The sequence below is a fragment of the Amblyomma mixtum genome, chromosome 5 (genome assembly GCF_055824585.1).
Source record: "Amblyomma mixtum isolate Tamu chromosome 5, ASM5582458v1, whole genome shotgun sequence".
NCBI classification, from domain to species: domain Eukaryota; kingdom Metazoa; phylum Arthropoda; class Arachnida; order Ixodida; family Ixodidae; genus Amblyomma; species Amblyomma mixtum.
Genome location: NC_143016.1, coordinates 20,626,618 through 20,646,148, shown reverse-complemented (window position 1 = coordinate 20,646,148; position 19,531 = coordinate 20,626,618). Strand labels below are relative to the sequence as shown.

The 19,531-nt window shown below is 46.9% G+C and overlaps 2 protein-coding genes across 2 annotated transcripts in view; one reads left to right on the top strand and one right to left on the bottom strand.

The window, feature by feature from the left end:
• Window positions 1-2,109: 2,109 nt before the first annotated feature.
• Window positions 2,110-13,120, bottom strand: RagA-B (Ras-related GTP binding A/B). The gene is made up of 8 exons (XM_089543569.1): window positions 12,965-13,120; window positions 10,728-10,827; window positions 8,138-8,268; window positions 6,461-6,619; window positions 4,758-4,853; window positions 4,084-4,206; window positions 3,683-3,890; window positions 2,110-2,644 (listed from the first exon to the last, which is right to left on the bottom strand). The coding sequence occupies exons 1-8, from the start codon at window positions 12,995-12,997 to the stop codon at window positions 2,544-2,546; spliced, it is 951 nt and encodes a 316-aa protein (XP_089399695.1). The 5' UTR covers window positions 12,998-13,120; the 3' UTR covers window positions 2,110-2,543.
• A 214-nt stretch (window positions 13,121-13,334) lies between these two features.
• Window positions 13,335-19,531, top strand: part of LOC149341461 (uncharacterized) — a 142,179-nt gene continuing 135,982 nt past the window's right edge. The window contains exon 1 of the mRNA XM_089543564.1: window positions 13,335-13,430. Within this exon, the coding sequence (XP_089399690.1) occupies window positions 13,406-13,430 (25 nt within the window). The 5' untranslated portion in view covers window positions 13,335-13,405. The remainder of the gene's footprint in view (window positions 13,431-19,531) is intronic.

Genomic DNA, 19,531 nt, shown 5'->3' with positions numbered 1-19,531 from the left:
ATATATCGAACCCGCATATTTCGAATTATTGGCTATATCGAACACACAGATTACCCCCTTGAAAATACTATGTGAAAGTATAGGACAGTTGCGTTGTATATCGAATTCCATTTTCGCCGGACATTGGATATATCGAACGCCGCGCCGCGCCGCGCCCCTGGAAGGTGCGCTTTCCCCAAAGACATTCCTGTCCGGTCCTCAGCCGCCTCAGCGGAGAACATTTCCGCAGTCAGCAGGCGCAGGGCCCTTTTTTTTTTTTGTTCCCCGTTTTTGCGCCCCACCGGCGCGAGCTTTCCCACTCCTCCTCTCCTCCTGTACCGCCGGCGTGTGCTCCGTCAAGGTCATTGGAGATCAGCGAAGAGAGAGCGCCGCATGGAGACGCGCGGCGACCACGCTTCTTGGGGAAAGAGAGAGAGAAAACGGTCGCTCGTGGGTCTGGGGAAAAGAGAGAGCTCAGAAAAAAAAAAAAAAAAAAAAACGAAGCCCAGAGCGCCGATCTTTCTCCCTGCTCTTTCTTTTCCCTCTGTCGTTCCTTCGCAGCCGCGTTGACTGCCGCTCGCATAGGCTTCGCTCTTATCGCTCCATCTGCGCCTCGCGTGTTTTTGTGTGTGTGTGTGCCTGTGTTTCAACGCGCGACGTGAAGCAGGCCCCAGTAGCCATCTGTTTTGGCAAGGCAGGCCTTGCCAAAACAGTGGCCGGAGATTAATGTCCGGAAGATTTAGATGACGATGAGTGCTTGGACGACGCGTTTCGCGACTTGTCCAATTTTCTCGGCGCCGTTCCGTCCGAAGTGACTGTTGAGGACTTTAACGCTGACAGCGAAGTTCAAGCGGTAGCTGGCGTTCAAGACGCCGACTCCAGCGACGACGAGGGCAACTGTGTTGTCGAAGAAACGCGTCCGTGCGCAGCCACTGAACTGGCGTCAGCGTTAGCCTGATTCGGCGCTGTTGCGGCGAAATGGAAGGCACTGTGCTCTCGCACTTGGACAGTCTCGAGAAGATCGAGGCCAGTGTTTTGAACTTCGTTTCCCAGGGGAAAAAGCAGCCCAAAATTAGTGATCTTTTTTTCCGCGAAATAAAGCGCTTTCACATTGCGCGCCCATACTATGTGATTCGCGGGTGTTCCAAACGGTAAGCCACAATTTGTTATGATCGGGAGTGCAGTTTTAGCCTATATCTGTATATCGAATTTTCGCTATATCGAACTATTTTCCGATCCCCTTCGAATTCGATATATCCGGGTTCGACTGTAGTTCATTGTAGCCCTGCTACCTTACATCATTTTAGTGAACACTGCACTAATCTTGGCAGGTTCTCCCATGGTGCGAACCCTTGCAGAAATGCAGTTGTCACTGCCCTCAGCTAATGTGAAATATCATCAAGGGGAACTAAAGGATGCATTATGCTAGCTATATGACAGTAGTGTCTGCTCAGCCTCTTGTCAGGTCTTCAGATACCTTCCTCATGCCAACCGTTTTCCATTACAAACGGAATATTGAGGAATGAAGCTTAAATGATTTCCATACTGAAGTATACGTCACAAAAACAGAATTCTGTCAGCTGCCATCATCCTAAACTTACTTTGCATGAAGTTGTCAAAAACAAATGTAATACTTTAGATTTGCACACTGAAACTATGAGAAAAAAAAAAAAATGTGTAGGTTGAACTGACAACTTAGGATAAAGATTTGGCAGAAGCAAGCAAAATTGTTACTAGAAATACACCAAAATAAATGTCCAGAGCATAAGGCGTCAGCAAGCCCCAAGGTTAGAAAAATGACAATCGTCCTTCCCAATAAGCTGGCGTCAGAAAATTGGCACACTTCAAATCAACTGTACCTTGCAGGTCCAGCAAAACGCACATTCTACAATACTTGCATTGCACAGTATTCTGATCCTCTTATCCCATCTGTTTGAAATGAGTAGCTGTGTAAAACACTAAAACATGTCAATACATTACACATTTCGGGTCACAACGGCAGATACGTTTGACATTTACCCATTGTGCTTTGCATGTGGGTGGCAATGTGGATTACTCAATGTTTTCTTCTCGGCAATGCAAAGTTTCTCCACTTATAATTTATGCACACTAAGAAAAATGAGCCAAGTCTCAGGATAACACTTTTATTGGGTATTAATTTGTACAAAATACACATCTCTGAACCGTGCCAAACTGTATACTCACTGCCTCAAAGAGCAGTGCCCACAACTGCCAACGCCAAAATCCATTTCATTGTCCCAGAGTGGTGGGGGGTTTGAATTTGGGAGGGTACCCCCAAAGAAAAGAAAATATTCGCCAACAATAACAATAATCCACTCTACATGTGTGATGTGACAAGACCCGCCCATTGAGAGCTAGAAGGGCTCTCTGCAGATCACCTCGACTGCACTTACGTGATGAGAGTTTCAACACTCGACTTCAACTAGACAGTCCTTGGCCATGTGTGGCTGGCAGCACAAGTTGCCTAGGGCCATACTATGCACGAAGCCAGGCAGCTCGTGCGAGGTACGGAGGAGACACAAGCTATTAGGAGTCCCTAGGAACTATCGCCTTGCCAATGACTGTGAACTTGAGCCTTTAGCACTTTCTAGCTTCTCAAAGTGTTTCCGAGCATTCTTGATGTTGATCAGGGTGGCTGCTGATGCTGCAAAAAAAAAAAAATTTAAGGGATTGAACACCACTTTCCTTCGACAACTGCACCAAAAGAAACTTTAAATTAGCCCTTTGCAGTCCACAACTTTTACCCACTTTGCAGATACAGAGGTTCTGGTCCAAAACTACTTCACCAGTTTCAGGCACCATGAAAGAAAACAACAACTGTGCAAGAACAACTCATGGAATTTATATTTTTGGCATTTCTTTACATACCCAAGTCTTTCGACGATATTTGAGCAGCGTGTGGTTTATGAGATAGCGCATCATGCATAGTGAGGAAAGCGCGCACAATTCAACCACTGAAAAGCTTGTTGGGCGGTGCCCGACAGCAGACCCAAACAGCCAGGTTGCATTGTCGGGAGGGGCCCCACTAGGGACCGCAAAGGGTTAAAGCACAAAGTGAGTCGTGCAAGTGAACAAAACAGCCGATTTTCACATCTTAGTAGCATTATGACTGCGGTGTAGCTTAACAGGGCTGTCTGAGTGGTCCAACCCATAAGCATTTAGGTTTCAATTTTACAAAGTGTCTCTTAAATAAGTGGAAATTTGAAGAAATTATTGAGCTACTTTTGCACATGGGGTCCATACTTGTGACAAGATTTATGGGCCCGGGTTTAACGTCCCAAAGCGACTAAGGCTATGAGAGACGCCGTAGTGGAGGGCTCCGGAAATTTCGACCACCTGGGGTTCTTTAACGTGCACTGACATCGCACAGCACACGGGCCTCTAGAATTTCTCCCCCAAAGAAATTCCAGCCGCCGCAGCCGGGATCGAACCCGCGTCTTTCGGGTCAGCAGCCGAGCACCATAACCGCTGAGCCACCGCGGCGGCCATACTTGTGACAAGAGGATTCCCATTTTCTGTACACAACCAAACCTAGAGTTAATTAAAAGGTGGTAGCATTGCACTTTAACAGCCATGCTACTTTAAGACATTGGTATACCTGGCATAGGCAGCTGGCCCTTGTAATGCACGAGCAACTGGTTCCTCACAGACACATGAGGAGAAAGAGGGGAGGTACACTTACGCATAGTGGGGTCAGCCATGATCACCATGATGTACGTGTTTGGGGTGAAGACGTCTATAAAAGCTGCAAAGTTGCTGTTGCGCACTTCCATGCTTTGGAACTGGGCGGCCAGCTTGCTGCAGCTCAGCTTGAACTGCTTGATGATGTTGGAGACCTTCTCAAAGCGGTGGACATCGTGGTGTGGCTTGCGCTGGCAGTGGCTGATTATCTGCTCGGGACAAAAAAAGCACAGTTCCCAGCCAGTGTTATAGGGCCTGCCTAGAGCACCCTTGCACTTTCCTCAGCGGAAAAAATTGAGGCTAATGCAGTTGCTCTACAAGAAATTTCTCGCTTCAGAGACCCCTGGCAGACAGCCCCCATCATTTTTTTTTCGTAGCCATCAGGCCATGCCATGTACTCACAAGGAAGGTGGCCCGCTCAAAGAGAAGAACCTCGTTGGCATCGATGATGTTGGTGAACTGCTCCAAATTGCTTTCCAGCTGCTGCACGTTAGGTATGAGCGTGTACACTATTGAAGACCAGGCCTGCACACAGAGGAAGCGTGCTCAGACGAATAAAACCAACAGCACTGTTCATGGCAAGGGCCTGCCGAGACACAAGAGGCCAGGAAGTCGATTTTACTCCTTGTAATCATGAATTAAGGTCTTGAAGCAGTGTGCACAGGGCTTAAATCTGAGCTCTTGGCAGATTCATCAAATTTAAAGTTGAATATGCACATTTGCAACCCAAAGCACATCAAAATGAGGAAACCTACACACAGCAGTAAAAGCGTACTATACTCCCAGCCATAACGTGCACCCTTTATTTTTATTTGTTACTTGTCATTATATGCTTAAAGTGTAAACACTTCAACCATCTATTTATTTATTTATTTTATTTATACACAGTACCTACAGCGCCCTCACTGGGGCATTATTGTGCTTTTCTTTTCTATCTATGTGCTTTTTCTCCACTAACTCCACACCATGTTTGGACAAAATTATACCACATGTGCTCATTGTAATATAGCTGGTCTTCTTTAAACCAATCCAAGGCTGACACTACGCTAGTAGCGGTCAAAAAAACTGCACCCTACCTTGTAAAGTGTCTCATCCCATATTGATGTTTTGAAGCACACACACTCCAGGGGCTTGGACAACCTGTTGAGATCTTCTTGCCTTAGACGGAATATCTGCAGGGAAATGAGACCAGAAACAGATCACCAGAAGTTCAATGACCAATCAAATCAGCAGTGGTTCAACGAAGGTCTAAAATGACTGTTTTGAGTGGACAAACTTGTATGTGCAAGGCACAGTATGAAGCCATAAGCAGGCCAATCTGGCAAAAGTCAACACATGCGGGCAACTGCCAGATGAAGCTGTGGAAGGGTAAAGCACTAGCAGAAAATACATATTTTGACTCAAGAGAAAAAAAACAAACATACTGTCATGAGAAAAGATGTGGTACACAGTGGTCTTCTCACAGTGCATTGCACTTCTTTTCATGTAAATATAGCCGCAGTTGATGACGAACAACAGGAATTAAATTCACTTGCAGGAAATAAGTGAGAAGCAAAAAAGCAAAGACATCCTGGCCACACGCATAAAATGGCCTGGAATCCACACTTCATGCAGTACAATGTGCACTGTCCATCTATTCTGCCCTGTCAAGGCATTCAATCAGAGGATACCAATTACAGTATTCATAAACCATTCAAACTATTTCCAATCGTGCAACGAACAAATAAAAAAAAACTGCCATTTTCCTCACATTTGTATGTGTGTGTGTCTCTATCGCAATAAACAGTGTCTCAAAAGAGCCACACATTTTAATATGTTCACTGCAGAAGCGACTTTTGAAGCCCAAATATCTGTGTTGTGGCCCATCAGTGGGCCGCCCTTAGATTTCATCGAGTGCGACATGACGCACCAGTCAGCCACTAACACAAACAGATTCTTCGTGCTGCCAGCAGATGGTAGCGACCTTGCATGTGTGTTTTTTGCAGGCTCTTAGAAACTTACTGAGCTATCCCAAGGCTTCATCGTGTGGCTCAGCATTCATGGCCGCACAGCTTGCATATGCAATGTCACCCGCTGGCGATCCATGACACAGTGAACATGTTAAGTGCCCTTCCAAGGTCAACAAATACTTTGTGACAACAACAATCAAGAGGACAAAATTACTAAATCCCCTCAGTCAGGTGCGTTTAAATCAGTGACATGAAGAGCAGAATACATCTAATGCACGAAAAATGACTACCATCTCTGTCAACTGTACACTACAAAAATTCCCTCCGTAGTCTTAAAAAGACGTGAAAAAAATTGTTAATGTAGGGCTAACGTGAGCACTTCTTGAAGGTGACATATGAAAGTGGCACTCTGAAGGCTGCAAGGAAAAGTTGAGAAACACGAAAACGCAATGAACCTTCTGTAAAGGTTGGAAAAAAGCTGTATACAAGTGGTTGAAAAATGGCACTTCCACCTGTAATAAAGTGGCTGTGCATGCACTAAAACATGCAATAAAAGGACTTTTTGGAGCACTAAATAAATGCTATTGTTGGTGCAAGCAGGCTACACTTCAGCAACTCTCGCTTTAGGCTTGGTCCATAATACTGAGTTTGATTTCCACTACCTTTAAGCACTCAAAACTATGCAATACTGCAACCAGCAGAGCACAACTCAGTCAATGTGCTGAATTATTTAAAACAAAAAAATACTAGAAAAAGGAGGTATAGAATGCATTCCATGCATCCATTTCTAAGACTAAGATGCTGAGAGACAAAAACAAAAGAAAACGCACCCTTTCCCTCTGCTCCTCAGGCACCAGGTCCATTTTGTGTACAAGGCAAAAGATCTTGGCCTCTGCTGAGTTCTGCAGAATTGCCTCCAGGCATGACTGGTAGTAGTGCAAGTCCTTCTCCAGCTCTCGTGACTCCACATCGAACACATAGATCAGGACCTGCATGACATGACACAATGCCTGGTATAGCTTGTTCAAAGAGAGCTGTGATATATGAAGAACACTGAAATCTACAGCGGCAGTTGAGCTGTACTTGGTCTGTTACGAGCTCATGGGCAATGCAAGTTATTAGCGATTTGAGGTGGCAACCTCTGCACAGTTAACAGCTTTTAGTAGAGCACTGTGGCTCACACACACACACAGTAACATGAACATTTGCTACCACCACCGCTGGCCCACCTCTGCCACCATGCGCTAACAGATGGAGCTGCTAACTTCCACGTGTTCTTGAACCATACCTTGGCAAAATCACGAGTACTCACTCAGGCTCACTCATAAAAGTTTGGCCAACCTATGGGCAAACTTAAACTCAGGCTCACACAGCCCCAGGCTCACTCAAACTCGTGAACTCACACTCATTTAGGCTCGCAGACCATGTGAATCACTCCAACTCACGACCCATCTGGGGTCACCATTCGTTAAGGCTTACAAATCACTTCAACTCACGACTGATCTGGACTCATTCACTAGTTTCGACTAAAGACACAAGTGGGCTCACTAAAATCCCCAAGTGACACACCCCCGATCTGACCGGGACGCGTGACAAAGGACTCCTGCCCCCTGCGCAGAAACATTGTGGAACTCTGTGAAAGCTTCCGACACATCCCCATGCGGCTCATTACTGCACCAACGTAAACTAGTAATTGGGAAAGGGCAAAACAAATTCCTCGCTTCCGCAAAATCCTTTTCAACCCTCCCTCTGACGTTGCCAAGCTGCCACACCCTCAAGCATGCTTAGCAGTAAACTGTTCCTCCCCTCCGCTGCCAGCAAACAAAGAAAAAAAAAAGAAAACTAACAGAGACCATGATCTCAGCCTGAGCCCAGACACACACATGACTTAGATCATGACCTTAATGTGAGTTCGGACGCACTCACTTCTCAGATTATGATCTAAATGTGAGTGCCACTCACAACATCGATCGTGATCTGCATATGAGCCCGAACTCACTCACAACTTGGATCATGATTTCAATGCGAGTTCCGACTCACTCACCATTCAGATCATGATCTGAATGTGAGCCCTAATGAGTCGACTCATGAGTGAGTTCACTGACCTATGTCTTGAACAAATATCAGCGGCTGTGTGAAGTGTCAAATCCCATACAACTGCTTTGTGGACTTTTTAAGAATTTCACTTAGTAAACTTTTGAGTAGCAGCACAAACCACCTGCTTGAGACTGTCACAATGACAACCAATAACACCTCAACTATAGGAAAGGTTCCCTCATCACTGCAGTGCAAATGGGTTGACTATATCCACAAAGAAAGCGTACACTTTTTGTAAAAGGGAAGCTAAAATATCTTTGAAACTGTAAGCTCACTACATCTGATGGCAGCAAGTACAGTTTTGTGCTGGGTACGCATGTTCTAAGGGTGCACAACTAAAACAGCACACGAACGCCATCGCAGCACCTCTGACACCTGAAAAATAAGCTCGCAAATGGAATGCGTCTCACCTCAACATTGCGGAAAATGGTGTCCTTCTGACTCGCAAAGTAGTTCTCCATAAAAGCTTCCTGCCCGCCACAGTCCCACAAGTTGAGAACCAGGTTGCCAAGGAAGCGTACATGTGAGTGTTCGACATCAACTGCGATGAGAAACCCACACTAAGTTTAGCGTGTTCATTGTTAGATTTGCAAGCATGGCATAAAGACGTCAATTTCACGCACACAAATAGAAATGATAAAGCATTTGCGGCTATGTTCATGCTCGCTGAAAAAAAGATGGAACTGCACCAGCAGTTTCAGTGAAAGCAGCAACAGCTATGCAAGTGGAAACAGTAGTATTTACTGCACGTCTTGTATGCTTCTTTCCTCTGTCCTGCATCCCAGTTGCTCTGTATCTGCCCACCAAAATGACTAGATTTAGGGAAGCGAGCACTGTTATCATGAATTCCAATGGCAGAGTCGGAGCACTGTTGGGTCAATGTTTTCTGCTCTTTTCAGGGCAAGGCTATTAGAATGACAGATTGGAAGCATGGGCCTCATTTTCCAAGGGCAAGATCGGGAGCAGCCGCTGAGCCGAGGTCACTACAAGGCTCCTGAAATTGGCAGAGGCGACTGAAAGTCTTCTGGTGCTTTTAATTTAGTGGCACATTACCAGGCACCACCCCCTCATTCTTTCCTAAGGTATCTCACTGCCTACAGCCCGTAGCAGACGGTTTCACCATGAAACGCACCTCGCTGCTGCTGAAACTTGCAAACACAGCTTGCCATCACAGAACGTTCGCAAGTTGAGCATGGCCAGCAATTTGGAAGTATGCAGGTGTACGGGCCTTTTTAAAATGCTTTTGTTAGCCAGACAAGAAGCCCAAGATCAAGCAGTATGATAGACGAGAGCACCGACTTGAGAGCACCAGAATGCATTCAGTACACACTGAGAATGCCACACTGGTGTCAGGTACTCGCATTTCCCTGTGCTCTTCCCCACCCACTCCTCTTCACTCGCCAACACATCATTATGCACTGATTCTCCTGTTTACCAACCTCCTCACAAGTACCATTTGGTCGACACACCAGCTGTCAACATTCATGTGAAACAAAATGCAGCAGCAAGCAGAGATCTCGGAGATTAGAGCATTCTACTAGGCCCCCTGACTACCTAATGATGCCTCTACCTAATGCAGTGGCTCAGTGGTTATGGCACTCGGCTGCTGACCTGAAAGACGTGGGTTCGATCCCAGCAGTGGCAGTCGAATTTCGATGGAGGAGAAATTCTAGATGCCCTTTACTGTGCGATTTCAGTGAACGTTAAAGAACCCCAGGTGGTCGAAATTTCCGGAGCCCTTCACTACGGTGCCCCGCATGGCCCGAGTAATTTAGGGCGTTAAACCGCCATAATCTAAACCAAACGCTCCACCACCTCAAAAAACTATCTGTGAGCTCTGCCTGGCAGAATCAGTTCTCCTGCTTATTTTACTCCACATCAAAGATGACAGGCTTCATTGACACAACATATTTGCTTTACGCTTTGCTTTATGGGAGTTAAACGTCCCAAAGTGACTCAGGCTATGAGGGACGCCGTAGTGAAGAGCTCCGCAAATTTCGACCACCTGGGGTTCTTTTAACGTGCACTGACATCGCACACAGGCCTCTATAATTTCGCCTCCATTGAAATTCGACCACCGTGGCCGAGATTGAACCCATGTTTTTTAGGTGAGCAGCTGAGCGCCATAACCACTGAGCCACTGCGGTGGCTGATACAACAGGTGTAAGCACTCGTAACTTCTCTAGCTAAAGTGCAAATGTCACAAACACAGACCTCAAGTGAGTGCTCTCCATTGAATTCAGTTGTTTAGTTACAAAACTGGCAGCCTGCTCTCAATCTGCCATTGGAAATCAATGCAATGTATCGTAACCCTAACAACAATAAGTGTGATGTGCAGTGCATTTACACAACTGAACACACTGGAGTGGACTCCAAACATCATTCTGATGTTGACTAGAAGTACCATGAGCACACATATTCAGGCAGGCCTTTTCTTCCCTAAGGTTGTGGACTGCTGAGCTAGGGCGTACTTACAATTGAACTATGCTTAGATTCAGATTTTCACTAAGAAATAACAGAAAAATTTGGTGCTCCAAGTATACTGAGAACTTGGGTGTGCAATAAGTCAAAAGGTGAAATCAACTGTGGACAGTCAAACGGTACTAGTGAGTAGAAATGGTTGCAGACTAATGTGTACATAATCGAAGACAGAACGCAAGTGTCTCATATGGTCATTTATGCAGTTGCCTTATGTCCAGTCCTGCAAACGAAGGCAACTATACTTTCAGTGCTAAACTAACAAATCTGCATATCAATATGCATGTGCCTAGAGATTTATGTCGACGTCTGAAATAACATGAACAGTAGAGAAGCAACAGAAAACTGCACCACTGCTCATTACTATGACTGGACCAGGTGCGCTTGAAAGGCACGGGAATTTGCCCTAAAAAAAAGCAGCACAGTGGAGTTTTCCCATCTGCTTCAATCTTGTCAACCACGGTATCACAATAGGAAGCAGCAGCCAAAGATAACAGCGGCAAGAATTCCACAGGCGCTCACTTGTGGCGCCCAGTCTCCGTGTGTCCCTTGCAATGTAATTGGCAAATATGATGGAGCGCATGCTCGTTTTCCCCGAACCACTCTTGCCCATAAGCAGCACCTGAAATCGCAGGGAATGAATGAAAAAATAAGCAAGTTCCAAAAGGCCACACAAGAAAAATTTCAACATTTGTCAAACCACTTTTGAATACACCAACAGGAAAACTACAAACATGGATGGCAATTCGTTGAAGCTGCTCTGCATGATGTAGACAATACATGGGTACATAGCAAAGTGTGTTTTCTAGTGGCAAACATTAACATGGGTCCACACCCACTAGTTCTACAATGCATTTTGTTAAGTCAAAGATAATTTTACTGCATGATGTGACTCAACAGTACCCTTTTGAGAAGTAACACATATGGCTGAGAACTTCAATCAGCCACCTTCGTATTCCAGACTGTAAACATATGCGACTGCAAAAAACATTGTCGTCGAAAGCAGCTATTTGCCTATGCAGAAAGTGCCACAAAAAGCAGCCTTGGAAAATGGAAAAATTTTACATTCATCTCATGTTCAACAATTAGCTTGACTCAAAATTATTTTTTGGCACATTGTACTCTGTCCACTGCATATTTTGTCCGCTTGCACCATTCTCAGCAATCTGATACTGTTACATGCGCTCGGAAATTGCTTCATATTAAGAATACATAGCAGCAAGATTATAACACGACAGTAACATTAAAACCAACAGCACCTGATTGTGCATGTTTCGGATCATACACGAAAGATGAAATTTAAAAACCAGAAGACGCATTGAAGAGCTCCAACATTAACAAGTGCGCCTCACAATATGCCAGAAATGCTTCATAGTGCTCCATACTTTACCGGGCTTAAAGGACTGGCATGAGTCATCTCAAGCAAGTCTGCTTGCTAAGGAAGCCAGCCATTAACTCCAGAAACTACTCCTCATTTGCTCCTCAAGCTGCTTCAGAAGGATGAGTGCTTGACGCAGTGAAACATAATGACCCTTTGCACCAAAGTCCAGTAAAGTCCGATTAGAGCTAGTTGACCTATGTTCATGACCCTCTGCACCAAGGTCTAGTTGGAGCTAGTCGACCTATGCTCATCTTCACCAAGCAGTGCGAAATATACAGGGCCAAGAAATAAGAACAATATGAACACCGCAGTGCTGGTCCTCATCATTTGCATTTCTTCTCCTTGCATGCTTTACAGTCAAGATGACCCTCCACCTATCTGGTGCACTGCCCAATTTAAAATATAAATGTTTGATGCACAGTTGTTTCCTTGTGTTTTATTGCAAGACGCTGCTCACAAGCAAACATACAAAGAGTTAAACTGCATATGTGAATGAATTTCCATCAGTGAATGCAATAAAATACAGAGCCTGCACTTAGTGCTCCGAGGGATATATCCTGCTTTGCGCGTAACACAATACAGCACACACAACTTCCTAAGCATTTTAATTTGACACTATCATGCCATTTAGCAGCATCATCACTTCGTTTTCATTGATGACCTCACGTATAAGTGATAATCCTTTTTGTGTGGCTTTAACGTCGTCACGAACTCTTCAATAAGGTTCTAGTACTATAAAATTATAAAATCCAGACAATGGTGGCTTTGGCACAACTGGAAATCACTGTTCTAAATAATCCCACCAGCACAACGGTTATGTAAATGTCATAAAGCTAGTATAGATGTATTTCCGTGTTCGTAGCTTGTACTATCTTTCCATTTTTTTTTAATAGGCCTTTCCTTGTTAAAATAATTCGCATAATGTTGTTTTAACATATATCAAGATCATTAAGAAAGCTTTAAGCAGAGCAGTCCTTCGATCTCCAACATTAAAACGGGAAGTTTAAATTCTAAGATAAACTATTTATGAACAAAAGGTGATCGTTTTCCTAAAGCTGTCTGAAGTAACACTGCAGAGATCGGCACGTTCACTGAGCTGGTCAAAGGTAACACCCAGATACGACAGCGCGGGCGGAAGGCGTGTCTTTGCGCTCACGTGCGTCTGCACTGCGATCTGTCAGTTGCCAACATGTAGATAAAAAAGAACACCGACACTGCACACCGCGGGATCACCTGCTGATCTGAGTAATGTCAGGACACGGAGTAATGAACGTCGCATTGCCGCATCAAGACCATCGGCAGCAGCGAAGCGCGTCCACTTCAAGAAATCACCGCAAAAAATTATTTACGACGAAGGGAAGCGAGCAGAAACAAACACCTTTTTCTTCATGGCGCTGGATCTGTTTTGCATCCGAGTCTTCTAAATTTCTTTGGTCGAGAAATTAGCGCCGACACCGCCAAAATTCACGCACAACCCGTGATTTCCCCGCTATCAAGCAGCTGGCTGAAGCTCGTCTTGTGACTGACAAAAACTAAAAAACAGACAGACAGCAAAGACCGAAAAAGGCCCCCTCTAGCGGCCAACATGCGTTACAAAAATTTAGTTTTGATTTCATTACTATAATAAATGCAGTGACTGACCTCAATTAGTGTTCAAAGATATTGTTTTCATAAATATTCAGCTACATTATTAAAGGCAATATTGATTTAATCCCGCAGCGCGACATTGGGTCGGTTTGGGGTAGAGAGTAGGCACCAGTATAAAAGCGCTCGAAACCGCGCTCGAGGCTAAGCCGGCTAGGCGTCTTCTGCTCCAACCATGGCGACAGGACTCGATACTCCTCGTGAGTGACAAATCTCATTTCTTTATTGCCTTTCTTGCAGGGACCAGGATATTCGGATTCCGAGCTCCTCAATGGCGAGCGTGACCGAACTCGCAGCCTTCACAGATATTGATGATTCCTTGAGCGTACATAGCTCGCCGAAAGCGCAGAAACGTTCCGGCCGCGCGTCTCTGCGCGACAGCCGGCGCGGTGCGAATCACGCCGGGAGCTGTCATCGCGTGGAGCTTTTCGCACAGCATAGAAGTGCCGCTGTTCTACTGTCACTAATTTGTGCCGACTGCTTCTTAGCTACGGCGTTATGTCTGAGGGTTTATTCTGTCTTGTATATATTTTTTTTTTCCTCGGTTGCGGCGCGCGCTTTGGGCGCGTCGTTTCGGTTTTGGTATCTAAACGGGCGTCACCGCGCGCCGCGATCTCGCGATTTGTAAGTCACGTACAACTCAGCCGCGGCGGTCAAAAATCGGAAAGCGCCCTCCGTTCGGTCCTCTTCGGGCATATCAAGCCTGGGCATGGAGTAGGTGCTGCAGCACACTCGTGCGCCGTACTTGAATTCGATTTCGCGTCTCGTTTAGCTTTGATGCAACGAACCCCCTGCTTCTACCGAGTATCGCTCGACTTTGTCAATCATTCAGTGGGCTGTCTGCATTTATTACTTGCTGTACGTTATCACTTTTTTTCATGCACTTGTTAGAGGAATGATGCAAGCTTTCGCTTGCGGAAAATGCGTGACTTTGTAAAGAAAAAAAAAGCGAAGTTTTTTATGCATCTTTCCCGGCACCAATTGAGGGCGAACATTTGCAGCTTGTGCATGGGAGGCTGAAGCTAGGGTGTTCTTCTGATGCTCTAGATGAGGAAAGAAAGACGTCGAGAAGCCCAGGATGAAGAAAACCGGGAGGGAATTAGCTGTGCCGCCGTTACACGGCTGATTGTTGACGGGCACCCAATCGACGAAGCCATGCAAGCGGCGCGACGTGTGCGCGGCCCGAGGGATGGACCACGCCCAGGCCATATTGTGTTCGGACATTTCTTCGGCGTCGGCCGCCGGCACTTTTTCGGAGGAGGTGGCGGTGTTTGCCTGTGCTGCCGAGCGGAGGAGGAGGTTGCGGACGGGAGAGGGTGATAGGAGGAGGAAGAGGAAGATGGGAGCTAGCTGCGAGGCCAGACGAACGGGAAGCAAAGGCAGCGGGGGGGAATGGACGGAGAAGGTTAAGGGCAAGGGGGAGGCGCGGGCGTTATATAGAGCCGGCAGCAAGTGGGATTCCTAGGGAAAGGGTGAGGAGAACAGCAAGCCTCTTTTTCTTTTTTCTTTTCTTCGTTGGAGGAGGGAAGAACGAGTCTCGCTTTCATCCTCCGTCTCCCTCGCGGTTCTCTATTCTCCACTGCAAGCATTGCTTGGGATTTTTGCCGTTTCTTTTTCGGCATCCGCCTGTTTTTATTTTCATGTTGGTTTGCGCTTTGGTCTAGGGACACTGGCCGGAATGAAGTGACGGTGAGGGACGAAGAAAGCGATAGAAGAGGCTTTCGCTACGGTTTGGTATGTTTGCGCTACGCGGGCTCTTGGAGGGGACGAAAGTCCTGTCTCCAGCACCGAAAGAGAGAGTCAGAACGACGAGGGCTCGGAGAGGGAGGGGAACAAAAGGAAAGGTGAAGGCCCTCTCATCCTCTTTTGTGCCCCTGCAGTATGCGCTTTCGTTTTCTATATTTCTCATTTGGCCACATTCTCCCCAGCTCTCGTGGAAGGTGACTGCTCTGCGAAACGGTTGTGCAGTCTTTTTTGCCTGTTGTTATTTGAGGGAGGGAGAGCGCAGCAGGCTCTGAGGGAAGGGGCATGGTTGCTTTCTTCTCTCCTCCTCCTCGTTCTGTCTAGCCGAACTGCTGCCACCCCGCCGTCGGATCGATTCTTCCGCGGCCGGGGGCTGCCGGAGGCAGGCGTCCGGGATGGAAGAGGGCGGGAGGGGAAGGAAGCCATTGCTGGAAGAGACGTTTCGCAAAACGCTCTCCCTCGTTTATGGAAAGCAGCCGGCGTCGCGAGGGGGGATCGCTGGCTGGCAGCGCGTTCTCGTTCTTTCTCTCTCGCACGCTCTCCCATCCTCCCTAGGTTCTTCCCTAAGGGTGGATCCGGCATTCCCTAGTTCCTTCCGCCTCTCCTTTATTTATTGCCTTGTGGCATCACACGTTCTTTTCTTCCCCTTTTGTTCATATTTTTTTCGTCTCCGTGCGTCGCTCTCCATTAACCCATACAAGCGTTTCGCTCGTTTCTCCCCTGTTTTTATCACTTCGCGCATTGTCTTTGAGCGAACGTGTGCACTCCGTTGTTCGCATCGATTTCGTTTTTTTTTTAATAATGGCTCCCGATAAGGGATTGAACCTCTTTTTTTATTATTATTGCACTCACTGAAGAGCTGGTGCATTATGCGCCTCCGCCCGCGTCTTTTGCTACCTCTGGCTCTCCTTTCACGGAACGTCTCGCATCTCTTCGACCTCCTCTTCGCGAGCTGCCGTGCAATGACGTCTTTCGTGTCCTGCAGCAGCGGTTCTTTTCCACCGCACATTTTTTCCCCACTTCCCGTCTTTGCACGAAGTGCTACAGAGAATGGGATATACATATACACACACACTCACACACAAAAAGAGGAGAGAGAGGCGAGTAAAGTGCAGTAGGCGTCTCTCAAAAAGCAGACAACGAACTCTCTTTTTTTCCTTTGATTCAAACTGAATTTCGACACCGAAAAGAAAGACGGGGGGGGGGAGGGGGGGGGGGGGCGTAAGGGAACAGGAAAGAAACTCAAAGCGGAGCGAATTAGGCGGAAAGCAGCAGCCAGGCGCCTCATATCCTCCGCGCGTTAACTCTCAAATAGAATTGGGATGGCGCTTTCTATCGGCCGTTCGCTCTGTCGAGCCGCCGCCATAGCTTGCTTGTACTTGTTGCCTCCCTCTACGCCCTTTTTTTTCCGACCCGTCAATTCACTTACGTCTGCTGCCTTCCGATCACTATTGGCTTAGGACTGAGTTGGCTTTGACTTGGCTGAGGGTGGCTTCCTTTTCCTTTTTTTCCCTCCACCTCACCGTTTCCTCGCTCTCAAGAGAGGGGAAAACGGGTACGAAGGGAAGGGAGTAGCTAACGTGACTCGGTTACTGCCCTTGTCGAAGAGTGGTGCAAGGCGGTGCGGCGGAGGCTTGGGTTTTGGTTTTCTCGTCGGAATTAAAAGCACTGAAGCTCTCTCTCTTTCTCTCCCCCCACCCCCCCCACCCCCCTTCCTTTCAATTTTTCGCTGGTGCCGTTTTATTCCGTTTGTTCCCTCGCAGCAGATCTTGGTGTCGTTGCCAGGACGAGTGTCCCGCACATTCTCCTCTACTGCTTATTTTCCGCCCTTTCCCACATTTGCACGTACACGCGTGTATCGTGACTTATTTATTCATCCGCTCGGCTTATTTCTCTTGTCTCGCGCGACGAAACGTGTCGCCGTACAAATTGAGTTTTGCGAGCGCTCCGAGTCCTGTACCTTTATCTCTTCCTTTTTTGTGTTTTGTTTTTCTTTTTCGCCTTCGCCCTGAGCTTTGTCGTCGCTTATTCATGGAGCTGGTTGGCAGCTGTCTCTCTTCTTTTACGCGTCGTTGTCGTCGAAGCCGTACGGCCTGTAGCGACCGGCTCGGCACGCAGTGCGTGCATATAAGGCGGAAAAGTAATCGGCATTCTTTCTATGCAAACAAAGTCTGTCACTATTTGTGTACTACGCGCGTCTTGTTATACGGGCGCAGGGATCTGACGCGTCGTATGAGATGCGGCGGAAGGTTGGCCGGTAATTGCATCGGCGTTGTCTGTGGGTACGTCCGGAAGCTTCCATATTCACGGTGCTCGCAACACGCAAGAGTTGGAACTCCATGGCTAAACTAGATGGCTAAACTAGGTGGTTATAGTGTATATCATGAATGGCAGTTTACCAGTATCGCTCCAGAGAAAAGTATGCAACAGCTGTATCTTACCGGTACTCACTTTTGAGACAGAAACGTGGAGGCTAACGAAAAGGGTTCAGCTTAAGTTACGGACAACGCAGCAAGCTATGTAAAGTAAAACTATATGTGTAACGTAAAGAGACCTCAAGTAGGCAGACTGGGTGAGGGAACAAACGTGTGTTAATGACATCCTCATTGAAATCAAGAGGAAGAAATGGACTTGGGCAGGGCATGTAATGCGAAGACAGGATAACCGCTGGTCCATAAGAGTAACGGATTGAATTCCGAGAGAAGGCTAGCGTAGCAGGGGCCGGCAGAAAGTTAGGTGAGTGGATGAGATTAAAAACTTTGTGGGGATATGGTGGCCGCAGCTGACAAAGGACAGGGTTAATTGGAGAGACAGGGGAGAGGCTTCAGCCCTGCAGTGGGCGTAGTCAGGCTGATGACGATGAGTGTAGAAACAGTACACAGTTGTTGTGCGCTGGTAACGGTGACTCAATTTTGCTCTCTCTGCTTCGTTATTTCAATATCCTGACCATGTGTTGATTCCTGACATTGGCTTTAGGGGCTGTCATTTGATGGGGGAGCTAGCGGTGCGTCATCGTAAACACGTGCGCCTGCAGGCTATCGAGGAATAAGCGACGAAGGTGATTCCTAAACTATACAAACACATGCAGCGTGTATATCGTTTCCGTTTTCACTCGACAGCCAATTAGTAACACGCTTGCTTTGCGGATTATTACGCTCTTATAGTGCAGGCGCTTAACTCTAACGCACATTTCCAGTGATGTCGATTGTTGGCGGCACTAGAACGAACGCACCCGAAGCGCGTGCAGTGGCATCGTCCTCGCTGCATGGTCGTCGGGACATGCGGAGATTGGAGACTGCGAAAGTAAACGACCTGTGGAGCGAGATAGACGCTTTGCAACCTGACCGACAAAATGTGTCATTCGCGCTCGAACATCGCAACAAGGGGGAAAAAAAAAAAAGTGGCAGGGAGCAGGGAGCTCGACTCGTCTAGTTGTTCCCAAGCTCGAAAGATCACGCCGCAGTTGCAATGAGTTTCTTCGGTTGGAGTTAAAGGAGAGTGAGCCAGCTCTGCTGTGCGCATTGTTTTCCGGTATATGGGTATACTTTCCGGCTATGGATCCCCGGTTGGTCTTTCGTTCTGGGAAGGAGGACTCGGAAGTTCATTCGACCTCGTGCGTCAGGCGCGGAGCGTGTGCTGTTGCATTCGCTGTGCGAAAGACGGTTTTCTGTGAGGAATGCGAAGGGGTTCGTTTTTTTTTTTCTTCTATATTTTGCTAACAGATTGGCCTCGCTGTCAGCACAGCACAGGACGTACAAGATGCGCAACGCCGCCGGATCTATTCGGCGTATTTCCGGGCGCAAGGATTTCCGCTTTTCTTTGTTTATTCGCAGCGGTCTTAAAAGGCGGCCCTTGAACCCACTGCACTGGCCCATTCAAATATTTCTTTTCAGTCGCCCGCCAGCGTTCATTTCTCTCGTGAGTCACTGAAAACGAAATAGCCGATGTTTCAGTTTGCTAGATTTAGTACTTGAATTAGAGGAAAAAATAGCGCCAAACCATGCATACCACAAGAAAGGAACGAGGACGAGATTTTTTCCTCTAATTCAAGTATGCACCAACTAGCCCAAAAAGAGGTGTTAATATAGATTTAGTGCATGGCTTTCATTTACCACACAACAGCACTAGAATGTTTTCTTTTTTTTTTTTGAAAAAGGCTCTAAAAAACACGCAGAACAGTGACCGAGGCTAGTTTGACAAAGCTGTTAGGGCATATACTGCGGCAGGCCGGGCCACCTCTGTGTATAAATTCAGCACGCTAGAACAGCAAAGAGGAGAGCGATGGCTTCAGAGGGAGAAAGCCTGCGCCATTAACGAAGAGTGTTTGCGGGCGTCCTTAAACGAGAATAAAGGGCCGGGTTAGTCTTTTATGTATTTTCTTTTCTACGTGCCTCGCCTGACCGGAGTGACACACGCGGCGTAAAGTAGCAATGCGGCTTCAGCTCGCCCCCTCGCAATCCATTTGCGCTGAGACTTCCACGCCTGCCGAGCGTTGCTACTTTCATCGGCCGCAGTTCCCGTCTCGACACTAAGTGGTACCTGTAATGACACGTACGTC